The following is an 18,837-nucleotide window of genomic DNA, read 5'->3' as shown; positions in this document are numbered from 1 at the left end:
TTGAGACGGTGTCTTTCCCACGGCCAAAACTTAACAGATCAAAAACTGATCTAAAAGGAGCAAATCATAAAAATCTAATAAAAATCAATATGGTTCACCTTGAACCTAAAAATAAAATAATAAAATGTGGTCTATTAAATATAAGGTCTCTCCCTCCAAAGACTTTGTTAGTTAATGAATTAATTTCTGATAATCAGATTGATTTGTTTTGTCTCACAGAAACCTGGCTACAAGAGGACTACGTTAGTATAAATGAGTCAACCCCCTCCAGTTATTCAAATTTCCACATTCCCAGATCTGTGGGAAGAGGAGGAGGAGTGGCAACTATCTTTCAGTCTGATTTATTAATTAGTCCCAGGCCAACTAATAATTGCAGTTCTTTTGAACATTTAACCCTCAGTTTCCCTCATCCAAACTGCAAAGCAATAAAACCTCTTCTGTTTGTTGTTTTGTATCGTCCACCAGGCCCTTACACTCAGTTTTTGGATGAGTTGTCAGATTTCTTATCTGATTTGGTGTTAAATACTGATAAGGTTATTATAGTGGGTGATTTTAACATCCATGTTGACACAGAATGTGATAACCTTAGTGTAGCCTTTAAAACTATCCTAGATTCAATTGGTTTTGCTCAAAATGTGCATGAACCGACGCACTCTCGGCTCCATACTTTAGACCTTGTGCTGACATATGGCATTGATTGTGAAGAATTAACAGTATTTCCTCACAACCCTGTCCTGTCTGATCATTTTTTAATAACATTTGAGTTTAATCTAACTGAATTCTCCACCCCCAAAAGAGGGTTCCATTATAGTAGATTTTTATCGGATAATGCTGTATCAAAACTTAAAGAGTCTGTCCCCTTCTTAATATCCTCAGTATTGCAGAAATGCCCTGTAGATGGCAGCATTGCTGTTTCTTCCCATTCACAAATCGATACCTTTGCTAACAATGTGACTTCCTCATTGCGTTCTGCATTAGACAATGTAGCTCCCTTGAAAAAGAATGTGATTATTCACAGGAAGCTGGCTCCTTGGTTTAATTCAGAGCTGCGTTCCTTGAAGCGCAATGTTAGGAAATTGGAGAGAAAATGGCGCTCTACACACCAAGAGGAATCCTACCTAATCTGGAGGGACAGACTATTGTTGTATAACAAGACCCTCCGCAGAGTTAGAGCAGCATATTTTTCATCATTAATTGAAGAGAATAAAAATAATCCTAGATTTCTCTTTAGTACAGTTGCCAAACTTACCCAGAGCCACAGCTCTGTTGATCCATCCATTCCCTTAGCTCTCAGTAGTAATGATTTTATGGGATTCTTCATAAATAAAATTGATGCCATTAAAAATAAAATAATTGGCATCCTCCCAAACATGATTACCTCGTCCTCAGTAAGTGAGGCAGCATTGGAGGAATCTTTAGAATCTGCGCAGTGTTTGAACTGTTTAGAAGCAGTAGAGCTTTCTGAGCTATCTAAAATTTTAGCTTCATCTAAACCTTCTACCTGTATGTTAGACCCAATCCCAACCAAGTTGTTTAAGGACATATTCCCTTTGATCAGTGGCACTATTTTAGACATGATTAATCTATCCTTAGTAAATGGATATGTACCACAGGTTTTGAAAGTAGCTGTTATTAAACCTTTACTTAAGAAACCTTCTCTTGATCAAGATGAGTTAGTAAATTACAGACCTATATCTAATCTTCTTTTCTTATCTAAAATTCTTGAGAAAGTAGTTGCTAATCAACTTTGTGAACATTTACAAAGTAATGGCCTACTTGAGGAGTTTCAGTCAGGCTTCAGAGCTCATCATAGCACTGAAACAGCTCTGGTGAAGGTCACTAATGATATTCTCATGGCCTCAGATAATGGACTTGTGTCTATACTTGTCCTGTTAGATCTCAGTGCTGCGTTTGATACAGTTGATCACAATATTCTCCTACAAAGACTTGAACATACTGTAGGGATTAAGGGGAAAGCATTAGGCTGGTTTAAATCTTATCTGTCAGACAGATTCCAATTTGTTCATGTTAATAATAAATCTTCCTCAAACTCTAGGGTCACCTGTGGAGTACCACAGGGTTCAGTCCTTGGACCAATTCTCTTTACTATATATATGCTTCCGATAGGCAAAATTATCAGACAGCATGGGATTAATTTCCACTGTTATGCTGATGATACTCAGTTATATTTATCCATAAATCCTGATGAATCCAATCAATTACTTCGACTGCAGTCATGTCTTGATGACATCAAAAGCTGGATGACTTTAAATTTCCTGCATCTAAATTCTGACAAGACCGAAGTTTTAATCTTTGGGCCAGAGTCCTCAAAAAATAAACTTCTTAACCAATCACTTAATCTGGGTGGCATTAAACTGGCCTCTGGTAATAAAGTAAAAAATCTTGGTGTTATTTTTGACCAAGACATGTCATTTAAATCCCATATTAAACAGGTTTCCAGAGTTTCCTTTTTTCACCTCCGGAATATCGCCAAAATTAGAAACATTCTGTCCAGGAGTGATGCTGAAAAACTGGTCCATGCATTTGTTACTTCAAGGCTGGACTATTGTAATTCTTTACTATCAGGAATTCCACAAAATGCAGTTCAAAGCCTTCAGCTGATCCAAAATGCTGCAGCAAGAGTTCTGATGAAAATCAACAAGAGGGATCATATTTCTCCAATTTTAGCTTCCCTTCATTGGCTTCCTGTTAAATCAAGAATAGAATTTAAAATTCTTCTTCTAACGTATAAAGCCCTTCATAATCAAGCTCCATCATATATCAGAGCTCTGATTACCCCGTATGTTCCTAACAGAGCACTTCGCTCTCAGACTGCAGGTCTGCTGGTGGTTCCTAGAGTCTCTAAAAGTAGAATGGGAGGCAGATCCTTTAGCTATCAGGCTCCTCTCCTGTGGAACCAACTCCCAGTTTTGGTCCGTGAGGCAGACACCCTGTCTACTTTTAAGACTAGGCTTAAAACTTTTCTTTTTGACAAAAATTATAACTAGTGACTCATGTTACTCTCAGCTACCTTTATAGTTTTACTGCTATAGGCTTAGGTTACTGGAGTATATCAGGATCTAATTTTCTCACTATATTGAGTTCTACTGTTCTTCAATTATGCATTATGTGTTGTCATTTCTGCTTTAACTTTCTGTTCTCTCTCTTTTCTCTTCATAGTAGGTACACCTGGTCTGGCGTTCTGTTAACTGTGACATCATCCAGAGAAGACGGCTCACCCGCTACTACCATCTAATGTAGAACAGATTACTAGATCAATGTGTGCTTCTGTGCTTTTTGTTTCTCTTGTTGTGTCTCTGTTCTGTCTTCTGTAACCCCAGTCGGTCGAGGCAGATGACCGTTCATACTGAGCCCGGTTCTGCCGGAGGTTTTTTTTTTCCCGTTAATGGGTGGTTTTTCTTCCCACTGTCGCTTCATGCTTGCTCAGTATGAGGGATTGCAGCAAAGCCATGTACAATGCAGATGACTCTTCCTGTGGCTCTACGGTTCCCCAGGAGTGAAAGCTGCTTGTCGGGACTTTGATGCAATCAACTGGTTTCCTTATATAGGACATTTTTGACCAATCTGTATAATCTGACCCAATCTGTATAATATGATTGAACTTGACTTTGTAAAGTGCCTTGAGATGACATGTTTCATGATTTGGCGCTATATAAATAAAATTGAATTGAATTGAATTGAATACTAAAAATTGTGTGTAATTCTGTCTGTGTCTTTACCACTGTCACACCTGAATTTCCCCATTGAGGGACAATAAAATTGTCTTACCTTTTTTTGTCACACTTAAACATCACATCAAACATATTTTAATTTTAGACAAATGATAACCTGAGTAAATACAGGCAGAAATTTTCAAATGATAATGTTATTTGTTCAAGGAAAAATAACTATTTAAACCATGTTAGCCCTTTGTGGAAAAACTCATTGTTTGCCTTGTCAAAGCATGAATTAACATTAAGAAACTCAATAACAAATAAGAAAATGTTACTGACATCCCAAAAGATTAAAAAACACGTCAACAACTTTGGGACTCAGTGAGAGACATTCTACACAAATGCAGAACAAATGTGGTGAACCTTCCCTGGTATTCAGGCTACCAAAAAGCACGTAGGCAACTCATTCAGCAGGCACAAGAAAACAAAAAGGAAGGTGTTGGCATGAACCAGTCAACAGTTTTTGTGCCCACTGCTGGTGAAAGTGACGGTGTGTAATCATTACAACCCACAGAACTCTGTCTGCTGGGCCTGTTTTATTATGCCAGTGATTTTCTTCAACATGGTGAAGACTTCAAATTTGGACCTCTGCAAGTTGACAGTCATCTCCCTCTGGAAGGCTTCCAGTGCTCCGTGATAGAGCTGAAGATTTTCTTATTCCAGCGTGGACTGAATCGTCATTGCACCTCTACTCTCCGGGTGCCTTCAAAGATATCCTGGAGTTTTTATGTTTAGCTGTTTTGTCACAAAAACAGACAAAAATCAGAAAGACCCTTTATGAACATCTTTGTGTAAAGTTCTTCTTTGTGTAAAGTTCTTCACAAGATGTCACTGCTTTTTTTTGGAATATTTTTCTGTTGTGAAGTTTGACTTTTGTAATCCGAACCGTGCAAAAGCAAAGATGCACTTTTTGTTTTGGTTTGATAATGGTTTGATTTTTTGGGATCTTATATACACAATGGCACCTTGCATATTTTTTGTCGCCCCTGCTAAAGATGTACATAGAGTTTTGAAATAAGCTCATCTTTTCTAGCTGTAGAATAATCTAACGCAGAAAATAATCGCTGCTCCTACCTTCCACTAAGCATCTGATGTCTTTATTTTTAATCTCTCTCGACGTCGTTGTCCCTTTGTGTTGTTGGAAGACAAAGTTGGATTCTTGTCAATTCCCAGGTGCAGTCGTTTTAAACCAAATACTTATCAACTTCAATATGTTCTCTTTCCCATTTTGAAAAGTGGTTCAGAAAAGTGACATGTTTTCCCCTGGGAAGTCATGGATTAAAAGTAACACAATAGTCAGTCAGCTAAAATAAGGTAACAACAAAACAAATAAAGGGCTACTGTTATCTTAATTTATAAATTATCTGGCGAGTGGCAATTAAAACAGTTAATTTAAACAAAAAGTCGGATTCTGCAGAAATCCTTCAGTGTGAGAGTGTGGCACGGCGATTTAGATCAACTAATTTAAGGGTTTCAAACTTCTGGTTTGAAAACAACTCACTTTTTGTCGTATTAATCTGGTTTTAATTTTGATGGTTTATTCTTTAAAATGTTGTGATTGTTTTTTTGGGCGTGCTTCGGAGGCGCAGTGGTTAGTGCACGCCCCATGTATTGAGGCCTTAGTCCTCAATGCAGCCGACCCAGGTTTGACTCTGACCTGTGGTCCTTTGCTGCATGTCTCTCCCCTCTGTCATACCTCCTTTCCTGTCAGCCCACTGTACAAAAAACAAGCCACTAGTGCTGTAAAAAAAAAAGTTGTGATTTTTATCTGTAAAAAGTGCTATATTAATAAAATGTCCCTACTTCTTACTTCTCTACATCTTCACCAGGGCTTGAAATGCATATGGAGGGCACTTAAAGTGTGAATTCTTTCAGAATCTTCCAGCTTTTCTAATATTTAAGAATTACTTTAAAGTTTAATTTGGGACCCTCATGAAACGCCAACAATGTCCCATAGCTTTCAAAATGTCTGAGAAAGTCTGGTTAATGCCTGCCTGCTTTTATAGATAATTTATTTTTAAGCAGTTTTTTCATTTGTGTAATAGTACTCACTGTCTTTCCATTTAATGACATGCTTATGCCTATCAGTATCTGAACATCATCTGATCCTCTTTGTACTGTTTCCTCCCATGTTGCAGGGAGTTGTTGGGTGTGTAATTATGAAGTCATATTATGATGACATTTACTGCTTTCAGAGCCGTCCTGATTGGCTAGTTTTTGTGACTTTTGCCCACGTAAGCTGTATTTCAAGAGACAACCACGTGCAAACCTGTTTAATGAGTGATATACTTACACAAGCTTTCTGGGAGGGTTTCATAAGCTGGTCTTAAGTGGAAAACATCATTCTCTGCTTGTCATATGTATATATATATATATATATATATATATATATATATATATATATATATATATATATATATGTGTGTGTGTGTGTGTGTGTGTGTGTGTGTGTGTGTGTGTGTGTATGATGTTATTACTTTAGTCGGACGTATTTTGTTCATGTTTCTGAACCATTTTAATCTTTAACATGGGAGGAGTACAACAACTTCAACCATGAACAAAGTGATGCAGGTCAGCAGATGAGCTTTCACCTGTCACCCACACCCAAACTAAAGTCAGCGTCGGATGTACCACATTATAGGCTGTTGTATTCATGCACCTGGTGCTTTTCCATATGTTATGTTACAACCACACAGGTCAATACATTTCAAATAGACTTTATCTCCTAGGCTAACACAGGGTTCTGCATTGTCTTAAATTAATAACGCAGAATCTCTGTCTTTATGCTGAGGTTAAAGTTCACACACGTGGGCTTTATTTACTGCTTAGGTGACCAAAGAAGGTAGGTTGTTGTGGCTTTTATTTACTGGCATCAGATGCTATTTGCAAAAAGCTTAGAAAGGCATGTGTCTTTTTCCTTCTACTTCACAACTTATGCAGCACGTTGCATTTGCCTGTCACATAAAAAAAATATTAAGGTTTATGTCTGTAATGTGACAAAATGAAGAAAGGCAAAGCATTAATGGGTATGCATTCTTTGCAAGACAGTGTAAAGAGTAGCGTTGGATGCAAAAAAGTTATCACATTTACACACAATTCATCATCGATTTTTAATAAACCTTATGACTTCATATGCCACCAAAACACAACATGACCTTATTGTGTTTATGAAGCTGTTGTGGGTCCCTTTATTCCCCGAGATATTCTGCAAGTTTGAAAAACACATAAATAACTTGACAAAAGAGAGAACAATATTTTATTATCCTCCCACGAAGATTGCATTTGACTTCTCGGCAACCCAAAACCAACGTCCAGATGGGGCAATGGACCAAGTGGGAACAAGTGACTGGGACGGATGTTTGCTACTGCTGCTTATATCATAATTGCACAGGCCTTCACAGAGTAATAGCTAAAGTCATTTCTTTAAGAGACACAAAGATGTGCTCAACATCAATTCAACAGTTCTTGCATATCCTTACAAAACGGTGACTTTTAGGCAGAGCAAAAACAAGATGAAACAAAACAATCTAAAGTACAACTAGTAAGGCATTAGGCGATGCAGAATAAACATGTGCGCACGCGATCACTGACATATCAAGGCTAGATTTTCTCCGAGGTAGAGAATGTCCATGAGAAGACAAGACCTAAAATGACCAATTTATTCAGCATTTTTTTTAGCTAGAATTCTGAACATGTTGAAACATTTTATTTATTGTTTATTTTACCAAGCTGCTCTCCTCTTCTGTGAAGCCATAGCATAAAAGATGCAGAAATGTGGGTGAAAGACCCCAAAACACAGCAACGTTCGCTCCAACTGCTTCCATCAACAGGTTTATGCAACACAGCTATGCACCCGTCATTAAGGCAATCACTTGAATGGCCGGCAATATAGAAAAAGAACATGGACGAGTGGGAGTGGGCTACAGACATCACCAGAACCAGCCTGGATTGCAGTGGAGGCTGTGTGGGACGGAACTATGATCTGAGGTCACCACAGGGTGGGAAACTCCATGTGGGAGAAGCCGGGGTCCCTCCTCAGCTCCCAGTACGTGTTGTTGCTCACCCAGGTGTCCTCCATCGACTTCCTGCAGAGATAACATCCCAATCAGAGCTGCAACCAGACGCGTTGATGATAATGATGATGATGTGGTTGTGTCTCTAGCTTTTTGCTCCTGAGACACGCGGCATGTAGGAGGGAAGAGACGGTATTCGTAACCCTCCTAGTTTTTTTTTTTTTTTTTTTTTTAAATATTTGTTGAATTTTAGAATAATCTAATTTATTGTGTGTGTGTTAATCTTTCTGTGGAATGTTCTATGTCCATTGACATGGTTCAAACTGTTGATCTTGGTTAAAACACACCGCTCCAGTGAAAAGTTTGCAAACGCTCATAGTGGAAATGAATGTCATGGTTATTTGTGACTTTTTGTGATTTATTTGAATGCTTTTTCCCAGGGTTAGTGTGATTATACTGCAATCAAACAAAAGAAGACTTCATGAGAGAAAATACAAAGGATTCACCACAAGGTGCAAACCATTAATCAGCCTTGAAAGTAGAAAGGCCAGAATTGATTCATTGCCTGCAAAGGATTCTCAATAAAATATTGCAAAGTAACATTTTACTTTGGGTTATGTTTACTTGTCCAATTACTTTTGAGCCCCTTAAACGAGGAGCATTTGTATAAAAAATAGCTACAATTCCTACATGTTTAATCACATATTTTTGTTCAACCCCCTGAAATAAACCTTAAAGTCTGCACTTCAATTATATTGTAGTTGTTTAATTTCAAATCCAATGTGGCAGCATGCATAGCCCAAGTCACGACGATTGTATCACTGTCCGAATATTTCTGGGCCTAACTGTATGTTTGGCTGCTGATGCATAATTACCTGTTTTGATAGTTTAGATCTCAGTCATGGGAACCTTTCTTACTATCATTTAGCTTTATCAGCCAGCTATCTGATCAATACCATTTTTACTGGAAGACTAATTACTTAAAAAAATAAACAGATCGTGAATACATTTTTTTCATGTCAAGTTAAATGATGTTAAAACACAATCCCATCCCACAAGTCAACTTAAGCTGCGTGTTGGTTTAGTTTTCACTAAAGGACGCCATGTATCTGCTTTTTTCTCGCTGCCGTCAATTTAGTTAAAAGATGTTCCAAAATAATCTGCATGAAACACATTCAAAGGAGAAAAATGATGATAATAATAATGTCAGTTCTCAGCTGGACTGTGTGTGTAGCTATTCAGGCTACCTGAAGAATTTGGGCTGATGTGTCACATTGTTCTCCTCCAGGACTTTCCGGCGGTCTCTCTGCAGCTGTTCAATCCTCTGCTTCTGTTCCTCTGCTGCTTCCAAGTTCCCCTCCTCCAGCAGTCTGACACACACATGCACATTTCCTTGTTTAAAGTACAAAGTGAGTACCATGCCTTGAATTCTACTCATTTTCAAACCTTTCTATGGCCTAACCCTAACCCCACCCTAAACCTTAGTCCTAAACCTAACCCATAGCCCAGAACGAACGTAGGGACCAGAAAAAGGTCCTCACTTTACATCAAGGTTCTCACTTTACTAGTAAAATGAGCCAAAAATGCTTGTGCTCAGCTGCAAATACAAGAACACACACACACAATCGTTTTGCACGCTTGGCTGAACATTATTGTTCAATATCCCACATCTAATCTTCTCTTTGATGTTTTGTTTGGGACTCATCACTGGGAGATAAATTAATAACGAGTAAACAAGAAACAACAGAACCGCTCATCTGAAGGGGACAGAGATATTTTTTTTATTTTGGTGGCTACATCATGAACGTTTCTTTTTCCTGTGCTGCCTGAGGGTAGATCTGTTGCCTCTGAAGATATTTTAAACGTGAGCTAAAATTAGTTTGCTCAACCTGTATGCTATTTTTAACACTATATTGCTGTGGCTATTTTTTTTTTTAGCTCTTTTGTGATAAAGATGAGCGTTTCTATTTTCATTGTATACGGCGTGTGATTCATGATGGGAGTCATGATGTCAGATTATATTATAAAACACACTGCTTTTCACAACAAATGTTCCATATATTGTATAGACCCATCGCAATCAGAGACATGTGTTTAAAACCCTTGTTTCTTTTGATTTTGATGATATTGGGTTTCAGTTTCACAGAAAATCAGAATGATACATAATTGTTGACCTACTAAAACTTCTGTCCATGCGCTTTACAAGATATTATCTTATTACATAGTCATCACTAACTGTGGAAACTTCACATCAGACCTAAATAAACTTGGATTCTGTGCCTCTCCTTTCTTCTTCCAGATTCTGGGACCTTAATTTCCAAAGCAAAAAGTGTTTTGAAAAAAGATTGAGCAACAGCTCAGGTGTCGTCTCTGACTCAACAACAAGAGTAGCAGCTCATGTCCTTGGTAGGTCTGTTTATGGTGGCTCCTGAAACCCTGACCTGGCCTAGCGAATCTCCCTCAAATGCTTGAACGTGCTTTGCTTCACCATCCTCTCAACGCTGTAGTTATCCATCTTGCTTGTGAACATTTTTCTACCACACTTTTCCCTTCAAATCAACTTTCCATTGATTTGCTGGATACACCCCTTCCGTGAACAACCAGCTTGTTTAGCAATGACCTTTTGTGGCTTTCCCTCTCTCGTGAAGCGCATCAATGACTGTCTGCAGTACCACTGATGAGTCGGCAGTTTTCTGCTTTATAGTGTAAGCCATACCAGAGACATAAAATTATATTTTCTGTACTAAGAATCTTTTAATGATCCTTTGTAGCATTTGACATTTCTGAGAGACACTTATTTTTTGCTGTAAGACATTTCTATTTCTTTGTGTACTAAATCAATATAACATGTTAGTTTAACTTTTAATAAGGAATTACAGAAAAAAACATTACCCATTTTATTATGTTTGGTAAAGCTCTAATTCATTGCGATGCAACTGCAACACACATTTATTTACTGGTAATTGTAGCTGCATAAATACTCAGTTGTGACTTTGCTTTTGCTCTTACCTCTGGTCCACTCGTAGCCTGGTGTCTGTAGGAGGCAGCAGAGGTTTTAAACAGGGCTCCAGCTCATTTAGCTCAATTGCAAACTTTGTAAAGCCATAGTACTGCTCATAGTTCATTGGCATTTGACCTACACACGGATCAAAACGAGACACATTAACGAGGCGAATTCATAGGGGAGCTGATAGTGCGCACTAATGGTGGACACGTACTTGCCCTCCAGACGCAGGTGGCCGACGGCGGGTCGCCGCAGAAAACCGCTTCGTGCCATTTCCCAAACAGTCTGTGGATGACCTTTCCTTTGACATCCGTAATGGTGCCCTCCACCTCGTTCACGCTTGAGTTCCAGTATTTGGCCTGAAAGAATCGGCACCGATAAGTGATGGGGATGGATGAGAATGGACATCTCATGGTAACGTCCTCCTCCCATCGGCAGATGATAGCGTTGTGCAAACAACCCCGACCCACTGGGTTTGTGTCTGCGTGGGTGTGCCTGGCCGGGAACGGAGTGTGTGAGATGAGAAATGAGGATGCATAATGAGGTCTGACGTGTCCCGCCTTGCTATCCTGCGCAGCTTTAGGACGTCGTTCAAGTGGCACGCGCTAAAAGCATTAACCCTCCTCCTCTTCTAAGTGCAGGCTGCCGTGCATCATCGTTTAAAAACATGCTAAGCCAATGATGGGCACCATCTGTATGTTTAGACACTATTGAAGGGAAAACAGAATTAACGGCGATACATATAATTTAAATGAGGGCAAAACAGACGGACATGTGATAAATGACAGAATGTTAATGTGAACCTAATATTATGGTCTTAACTGGTGTTATCTTTCAGACCTGCAGAAGTGACATCAGTCCTGACACCTAAATGCTCTCACAACAAGCAGCTAGCATCGTTCCTGGCGCTATTACATCATGTATTACAGCATTGAAAATCTTACAAATTGATTTACTTTATCTGTGTTGAAGAAGTTGAATTAATTTCCTATGAAATAAAATACTAATAATATACAAGTTTACAAACGAAACTGGTGCTTTTAGCACAAAACCTTCGACTGCGACAAAGTTTGGAAATATGAGAAATGAAGATTTTGACAGTGCTTTTAAGATAAAGAGAGGAGGAAGGGTTTCTGCTTCTCCTCAGCAAAACTCTATAGGGTTATATGGTTCCTCTGGTGAGTTCTGGGTCTGTTCCCAGTGCGATGTAACTGGAAGGCCTATATATGGAAGGTGTTCAGGAAGCATCTGGATCAGAAACCCGAATCTCCGCGGCAGAGTCCTTGCAATGGGGAGATGCAACGGCTTTACTCTGATAATTCGGTCCCTCTACCTCATCATCTTTAAGGCTATGCCCATCCACATGGAGAACAACATGGATTTCAGGCACTAGATCCAGTATCTTGTTCCTTTGGTCATGATCCAAATCATGATCATAGATAAGGGTTAGAACGTACACCCAGCAGCAAATAAAAAGCTTCTCTTTTTAACCCTGTTCTCTTTTCACCACAGCAGAGCTAAGCCCTGCCTTTACTGCAGATGAGGCCCCAATACATCTTTCCATCTTCCATACTGCTAGCACTTATGAACAAAACACTAAGAAATGTCAAGGTCCCTGGTGGAAGCAGAAACTGACAGTGGACCTGGAGGGAGCAGTCCACCTTTTCCTGATTGACAACCATGACCTCAGACTTAGAGGAGCTGACTTTATTCCTGTTGCTTCACACTTGCCAACAAACCCACCGTAGTGTATAGCTAAGGTCATGGTTTGTAGGTGCAAAGTGCAAACAGAACTGCATCACAGAATTACTTATTTACACTTTAAATCTTTTAATTTTTTGTTCATGGTTATCCCTGCCTATAATTAATGTTAACCAAAACCTTTCTGTTCACTGTTCGACATTTCTTGTATCAATTGTGAAATGTCGCATCACACATGGATCTTGGTATTGGGTTCCAGTTTGGTGCGATCGTCCTGCAGATTTTAGTGGTTCATGTCCCAAGGACCACATGTGCATATGCACATAAGACAAAATGCATGGATAACTGCTTTAAAGACGATTTCACACTACTTAATATGGAGAAATGAAGTAGAAATGCCTCTAAAAATCAGAAAATTTTGAATTTAAAGGCAAAGCAAGCTTGTTCATAAAGCACTTTTCAGTAACAAGATGATTCAAAGTGCTTACATTCTCTTCAAAAGTTCTGTAGGAATTAGGAATATTACAAGAAGCCTTTTTAAAAGTGAATTTCAGATTTTATATCAGCCGGATGACCAGTCTTTCAGATTGCAAAATAACAACAACAGCAAAACATTTTGTATAAAAACGCATTTAAGTGATTAATATTTATATATATATTAATATTTCATAGCCATGAGCACATTAGCAAGACTTCTCTTTGATTACTTTCAGTGGTTTCTTTCACCTTGATAAAAGTGAGCTTGCATTGACAAACGTCGCTGTTGGAGTTTTTGATTGAGATCTCCCCATAGTGCTCGATCCAGCGCTGTCCACTGAGGATGTTGTGGATACAGGATGTTACTTTATTCCACTCGTAGTGATCCCCAAACCTGGAGACAGTATTAAAAACAACATTAGTGCAATTGTCACTCTTGGACTTTGTTTTTCTGTGCGAGAACGTGCATATTAGGGAATTGCAGCGATGAACCACATCTGTATATCTTTATGTGACAACATATTTATCTTTATAATTTGTTTGTTGGCAGTTTTTGTCTATTTTGGATCGGACTTATGTTTCCATCACACCTTAAAACAGCAACATAGGTCTTAAATGAACCTAAATGGGTTTTTGATAAATGTCGCAGGTGGAAACAGAGCAGCAACGTGGAACAACACAAGGACAGAACTGCATTGGGATTTACTGCAGGATTTATTTCTCTCTGGTTTAGAGGGAGGCGAAAGAAGGTTGTGATAATCAGAGCGAAAAGACTTACCTTGGCAGCGTGACATGAGTGGTACCCACAGGAACAATCTCCATCGACTTCCCCCAGAATTTGTTCTTACACCTTACATCTAAAGAAATCAGTGAGACAAAATGAACATTGATCCTATGTAGGTCGGGAATTAATAAAAAAAAACTTACTAGTGTTTACATACCTTGCCAGAAGACAAAGTTTTTGGATTCTGCATGGCAAGCAGAAATGGGTGGGTGATGGCTGACCTGACGTTAGAAAGAAAAAAAAATAAAATTCTTAAATGCTCAACACAAATAATCTTATTGATTGAAGTAGGACTGGTAGCCTCAGTCCTATCAGCCAGTCTGCATACTGTGGTTTGCAGCACTGATTAAAAAAACACTCCACGAGGAATCGTACCTGTTCGGCAACAAACCGAAAGCCCTTGTCTGGCCGGTCACATTCATACGTCTCTCCCAGAACTGGATTGAAAGGTTTCCCTCCAGTCCTGTAGTAGCTGGAAGCATATCCTGATACAACAAACGTGGCGATATAGATCTACACAAACAGAAGTTAGAAGTTAGTGTGTTTGTGTGCCGATTCTTATGTCATAATTGAACTATCCCATGATTATTGCTTATCTTACATTAGCACCTAATAATATCCGTTCAAAATGATTAGAAGTTACTATCATACTGTCATAAATAATAGAGCTGAACGGGCCATGATGCTCTACATCATTGTTTGAGGTCATAACTCCCACTCCTTCACTAACCTGACTTCTAAACACTACTTAGACAGTCTTTGTGACTGTCTCAGTTTTTTTTTTTTTTTTTTGGCTTTATTGTGGTTCAGCATAGATTTTCTGTATGGATTTATTTTAGCCTCCAAGGCATAATAGCCTGTTGCGGCCAACTCCAAATGTTTTTGAATTATTTATCTTGCTTTTTACAGCAGACACTACAGATGCTGGTTGTCTTACAGAATCCGTTTCTTAGACCTCTGCTGTAATGTAAACTACTTTCAAAGTGTTATCCCAGGTCAAAGAGAGCAAATTTCAACAATTAAAGTTTCTTCTTTTAAAAATATAACAAAGAAACAAACAAAAAAATAAATAAAGATGTCCTGTTGTTGGTAAATAATGTTTATGATTAATGTTATCCCATGCAAGAGTAGAGGATTTTTCCTCTCTCTCTAAGGGCTACAAGGACAAAATTACATGATTCTGTTCATGTAGCTTGTTCTGGATGCATATTCTTGGCAGAGCCTGTTTCTTGTGTGGTATCTCACAGATGGTGTGACAAATACTGCTTTGGATGTGACATATGATGACCTCCCAGGAGTTCTGCACTTGGGTTCTTGCAGAGTATGTGCAGGCCTACTTCAAACAAGGTTAGCTGATCTGACATGAAATTGAATTTCGGGAACCTTTGGACCAGCATAAGAAGAACTATCATTGGTTAAAACTAGTCTTGGCCTTAAGATCATGAAGTTGGGAAAATGCATCATATTCTATTTTTTCTTTTAGGCTGTTGGTTTTAAAATGTTGTGGTGCAGGCTTAATCTAATTCTCAGAAACACACAGTTTTGGTTGAGCAACATAAGGATGCACCAGGCCTAAATATGCCTCATGCTGGGCTTGATTTGTCACAGACATCAGATCTGGATTGACATCAAATCCTGACTTCAGTATTCTAGGATTTATTTCTGACTGGGAACTGGATAAAAACAGACTTTCCAGCATGCCCCATTGGCCTAGCTAGTTTATCTTACCGTATCTTAGTCCAGTTTAGCTCAGCATTACTGTATTTAGGTTTAATTTATAGTTTGCCTTATCTTAGTCTGGTTAAGTTTAGTTTAGCTTAATTTAGCTACACACTTTAAGTTAGTACCTTAGCTTGGTTTAGTTGGAATTAAAACCACCAGGGAAGTCAACAACTCTGAATTCAGGTATGTAACTTACACACACACACACACTCACACACACACACACATACATATATATAAACATAGATATATATATATATATATATATATATATATATATATATATATATATATATATATATATATATATATATATATATATATATATATATATATATATATATATATATGTGTGAGTGTGTGTAAGGGGTAATGCCCAACGAGGTGCCCTCAGAAATTAATGGACCACACGGAGGCGTGAACCGTCGTTCCAACGAAATTAATGGACTTCTGCAAAGTCCAATAATTTCTGATATTGGACACATCAAACAGCATTATCCCACTTATACCATGGTCACTTACAAAAGGAAAAAATATTAAATTAATTACTAATATTTCAATGTTATTTTTTTTCCACTGTTAAAATCGTATGTTTTTCACAAGAACTGCCTGAAAAGACTAACTGATGTCTGTCGTTGTGACGCGTTGCCTAGTCTTGCCGTTACCAGCTAACGTTTGAGCCAGCATAGTAGTTTAGAACAATCAGACTTTTTAACTGGAACTTTTTCATAGGTTTTCTATAACACTTTTTAAGACACACGCACACACTTTTTGTTTTTGAAATGCTGGTAATCAGAAAAAAAAATGTAAACACTGACATATTTTTACCTCTGGATACCTTAGACACTATAAGCTATATTTCTCCAAACATAACAAATACAGCACTATTTGAAGTGCTGTTCAATCCCAAAAGAGCATTTATAGTTAATACCTTATCTTGAGGGGAAACAAGAAACAAAATCCTAAAACAAAAAGGCAAACAACCATGTTTCTATCTCACCATACGCTCAAAAGGGTCCTGTGTGACAGCAGCCCTGTCCAGCAGTTCACTGCACTCCAGCTCCTCACAGAGTCTCTGCAGGGCATTGAGGGGCTCATTAAGATGCACAGGCATCGCCACCTTGGACAAATCTTTGCCAATGTTGTTTCTGAGGATGTTCCACAGGCTGACTGTATTGTTGGCAGGGCTGGGGGTGGGCAGACAGGATCTGCGCGAGCAAACGACCGAGCCTTCTTCTGCAGAACCTGCATTGTAAGATGCATCAGGTCGTAGGTGAGACACATTTAGTCAGGGAGAAGCCGTTTATCAAATGTATCTTTGCACCTGTATGGAAAAAGTTACCTGAGTTGGGTCTTTCAGTTTCTGTCTCGTTGCCGAAATTATCCATCGAAATGTTGTCGCTAATGTCACTGATGTATGAGTCATCATCTGATACCTATAAAAAACACATTGACGCTGCAGTTAGTAGACAACTGACTTAGCTACTGGCAGAAAGGAGGTGGACAGATCTCTTTCAACATCCTGTCACATTAGTACAAGTTTTAGTGAGTGGAGATGAAGGGTCCCTAAGCACCTAATGACAGAGCTGCGCCTCACCTTGCTGTATTTTTAGATTAAAGTAATTAACCTCTATTTTCACATCAAGCTGATGTGTCATTTGTCGCGGAGTATTAGTGCTGAAAACCGAAAGGAATAAAAAAAACAGTTTCGAGGCTAGAAAAATGGAAATCCACTGATGCTGAATGAAATCCCTAATTTTCCTCTATGTAGTAAATGACCCATGAATTGGCAGAAACCGCTTTAAAATATAAAGAGCTGAAGGAATAGTTTGTCAAACGATTTATTGATCCTTGATATTCCCCCCAGTAGATTCATTTTTTGCTCCGCAAATCTTACATCTGTTCCTGCTGAAGAGTTGCTGCAACACTCTGAGTTATTTATGTAAACAAGTGAAATGCCTCAGAATGTCAAACACGATCCTTATTTCATTACCCCGCTCTGACTGTCAATGTTGAAACTGCCTCTAAGTGGCTGACTGAAAGATAAAGGCCCATCCATTACAACAGATGTATGGTTTACCAACCAAACTCACCTCATTTTCAGAGGAACTAGCTGACAAGAGGACCTCCTGTGCATCAAAGAACTCCGATAAAGACTCCGCAATCGAAGCTCTGCTCTCATTGGAAAGTTGGTGCACGAGGGGGTGGGAGTTCTCTGCCGAGTCCTGTTTCTGAGAGGAGCAACGTCCATAGTCATAATACGAACACGGCAAACCAAAACTCCAGTCCTTCAGAATACACAACACCTTCAACACCGATTGGCACGCCTGGCAAACGTTTGCAAAAAGCTGCTAAACAGATGAATAATCCCAATAATCCCAATAATCCCATAATCCCAAGTTAGGTGTTCTTGTTTTCCCTTTGAATGTCCAATAAATTTCAAGGGATACATTTGAAGGGGACATAAAATGCAACACCCACATTTTTACAGCCCTTAAATACCTTTAGTTGTGTGCTTGGGGTCTCTGAAAGTACTGAAATTTTTAATTTAGTCTTCCAACGTGTTATTTAGATATCTTTAGATTCTTTTTGGGTCATATGTTTCAATCCGTTTAAATTTTTATGTTCGCTGTCATGTCACAACTCTTTTTGCGGAACGTCTAAATAAGGTAATACACACTTCACCATTTTTTTCCTCCGTGTTTTGTTGTCACTTCGTATTTGTCATCCAAATTCAAGGCTGCCAACGCCGTCAGTGGACAAGTTGTTGAGTGTATTAACCCACACAGTCACTCCACTGGCCCCCATTATCCTGTCAAAGAAGTTATTTTTCTTGGGAGAATTTACTTTTCAGTGGAGAAAGTCATCCTCGTTTGCGAGATGCGCTTCAAGGTTCAATCCATCAGTAAATTTTTACCAGTGTGAAGAGGGATTTGCCCGGAGACTTCATCTGATCAGGGACTCAGTTCCTTCTGAGCACGGAAACGAAGGACACAGCAAAGTGGTAGGATGCTGAAAACTCTGAAATTTCAGCAGACTTAATTTTAGATGTCTTAGCACTTGTTGTGAGTTCCCTTATACTTTCTTGGGAGCCCAACCATTGTGTCTGTTTATATTTGAAGGCTCGATTCTGCTGGTCCGTCCCCGTCACTCTCCTCTTGCTCAGGGTCAGACTCTGGCTCGAGCATGTAAGGCTGAATGGAAACGTCTTCCTCTGACACTTTTTAATATATTTGGGAATATAAAGTTTCTCCTGGGCTAGATAGTAGGGTGACACTTTATTTGAAGGGGTGTACATAAGACTGACATTACACTGTCATAAACAAAGGTGTTATGTCATAAACATGACATAACACCTGTTATGAACATAAATGACTCATTATGAATGTTTAGGACTGTTGT

At 38.8% G+C, this 18,837-nt stretch overlaps 1 protein-coding gene across 3 annotated transcripts in view; it reads right to left on the bottom strand.

Moving 5' to 3' along the window:
* Positions 1-6,753: 6,753 nt before the first annotated feature.
* osbpl3b (oxysterol binding protein-like 3b) overlaps positions 6,754-18,837 on the bottom strand; it is a 56,550-nt gene continuing 44,466 nt past the window's right edge. For all 3 annotated transcript variants that reach the window (XM_012862636.3, XM_036132966.1, XM_036132960.1), the window contains 11 exons: positions 17,529-17,666; positions 16,778-16,871; positions 16,436-16,680; positions 14,089-14,226; positions 13,871-13,934; positions 13,708-13,786; positions 13,179-13,323; positions 10,966-11,110; positions 10,757-10,883; positions 8,995-9,117; positions 6,754-7,819 (listed from right to left, as the gene is read on the bottom strand). In XM_012862636.3, the coding sequence (XP_012718090.2) occupies positions 7,723-7,819; positions 8,995-9,117; positions 10,757-10,883; positions 10,966-11,110; positions 13,179-13,323; positions 13,708-13,786; positions 13,871-13,934; positions 14,089-14,226; positions 16,436-16,680; positions 16,778-16,871; positions 17,529-17,666 (1,395 nt within the window). In that variant the 3' untranslated portion in view covers positions 6,754-7,722. The remainder of the gene's footprint in view (positions 7,820-8,994; positions 9,118-10,756; positions 10,884-10,965; positions 11,111-13,178; positions 13,324-13,707; positions 13,787-13,870; positions 13,935-14,088; positions 14,227-16,435; positions 16,681-16,777; positions 16,872-17,528; positions 17,667-18,837) is intronic.

This window comes from Fundulus heteroclitus, chromosome 3, assembly GCF_011125445.2.
Source record: "Fundulus heteroclitus isolate FHET01 chromosome 3, MU-UCD_Fhet_4.1, whole genome shotgun sequence".
NCBI lineage: Eukaryota > Metazoa > Chordata > Actinopteri > Cyprinodontiformes > Fundulidae > Fundulus > Fundulus heteroclitus.
The sequence above is the reverse complement of the archived record's forward strand: the minus strand, read 5'-3'. Positions and strand labels throughout refer to the sequence as shown.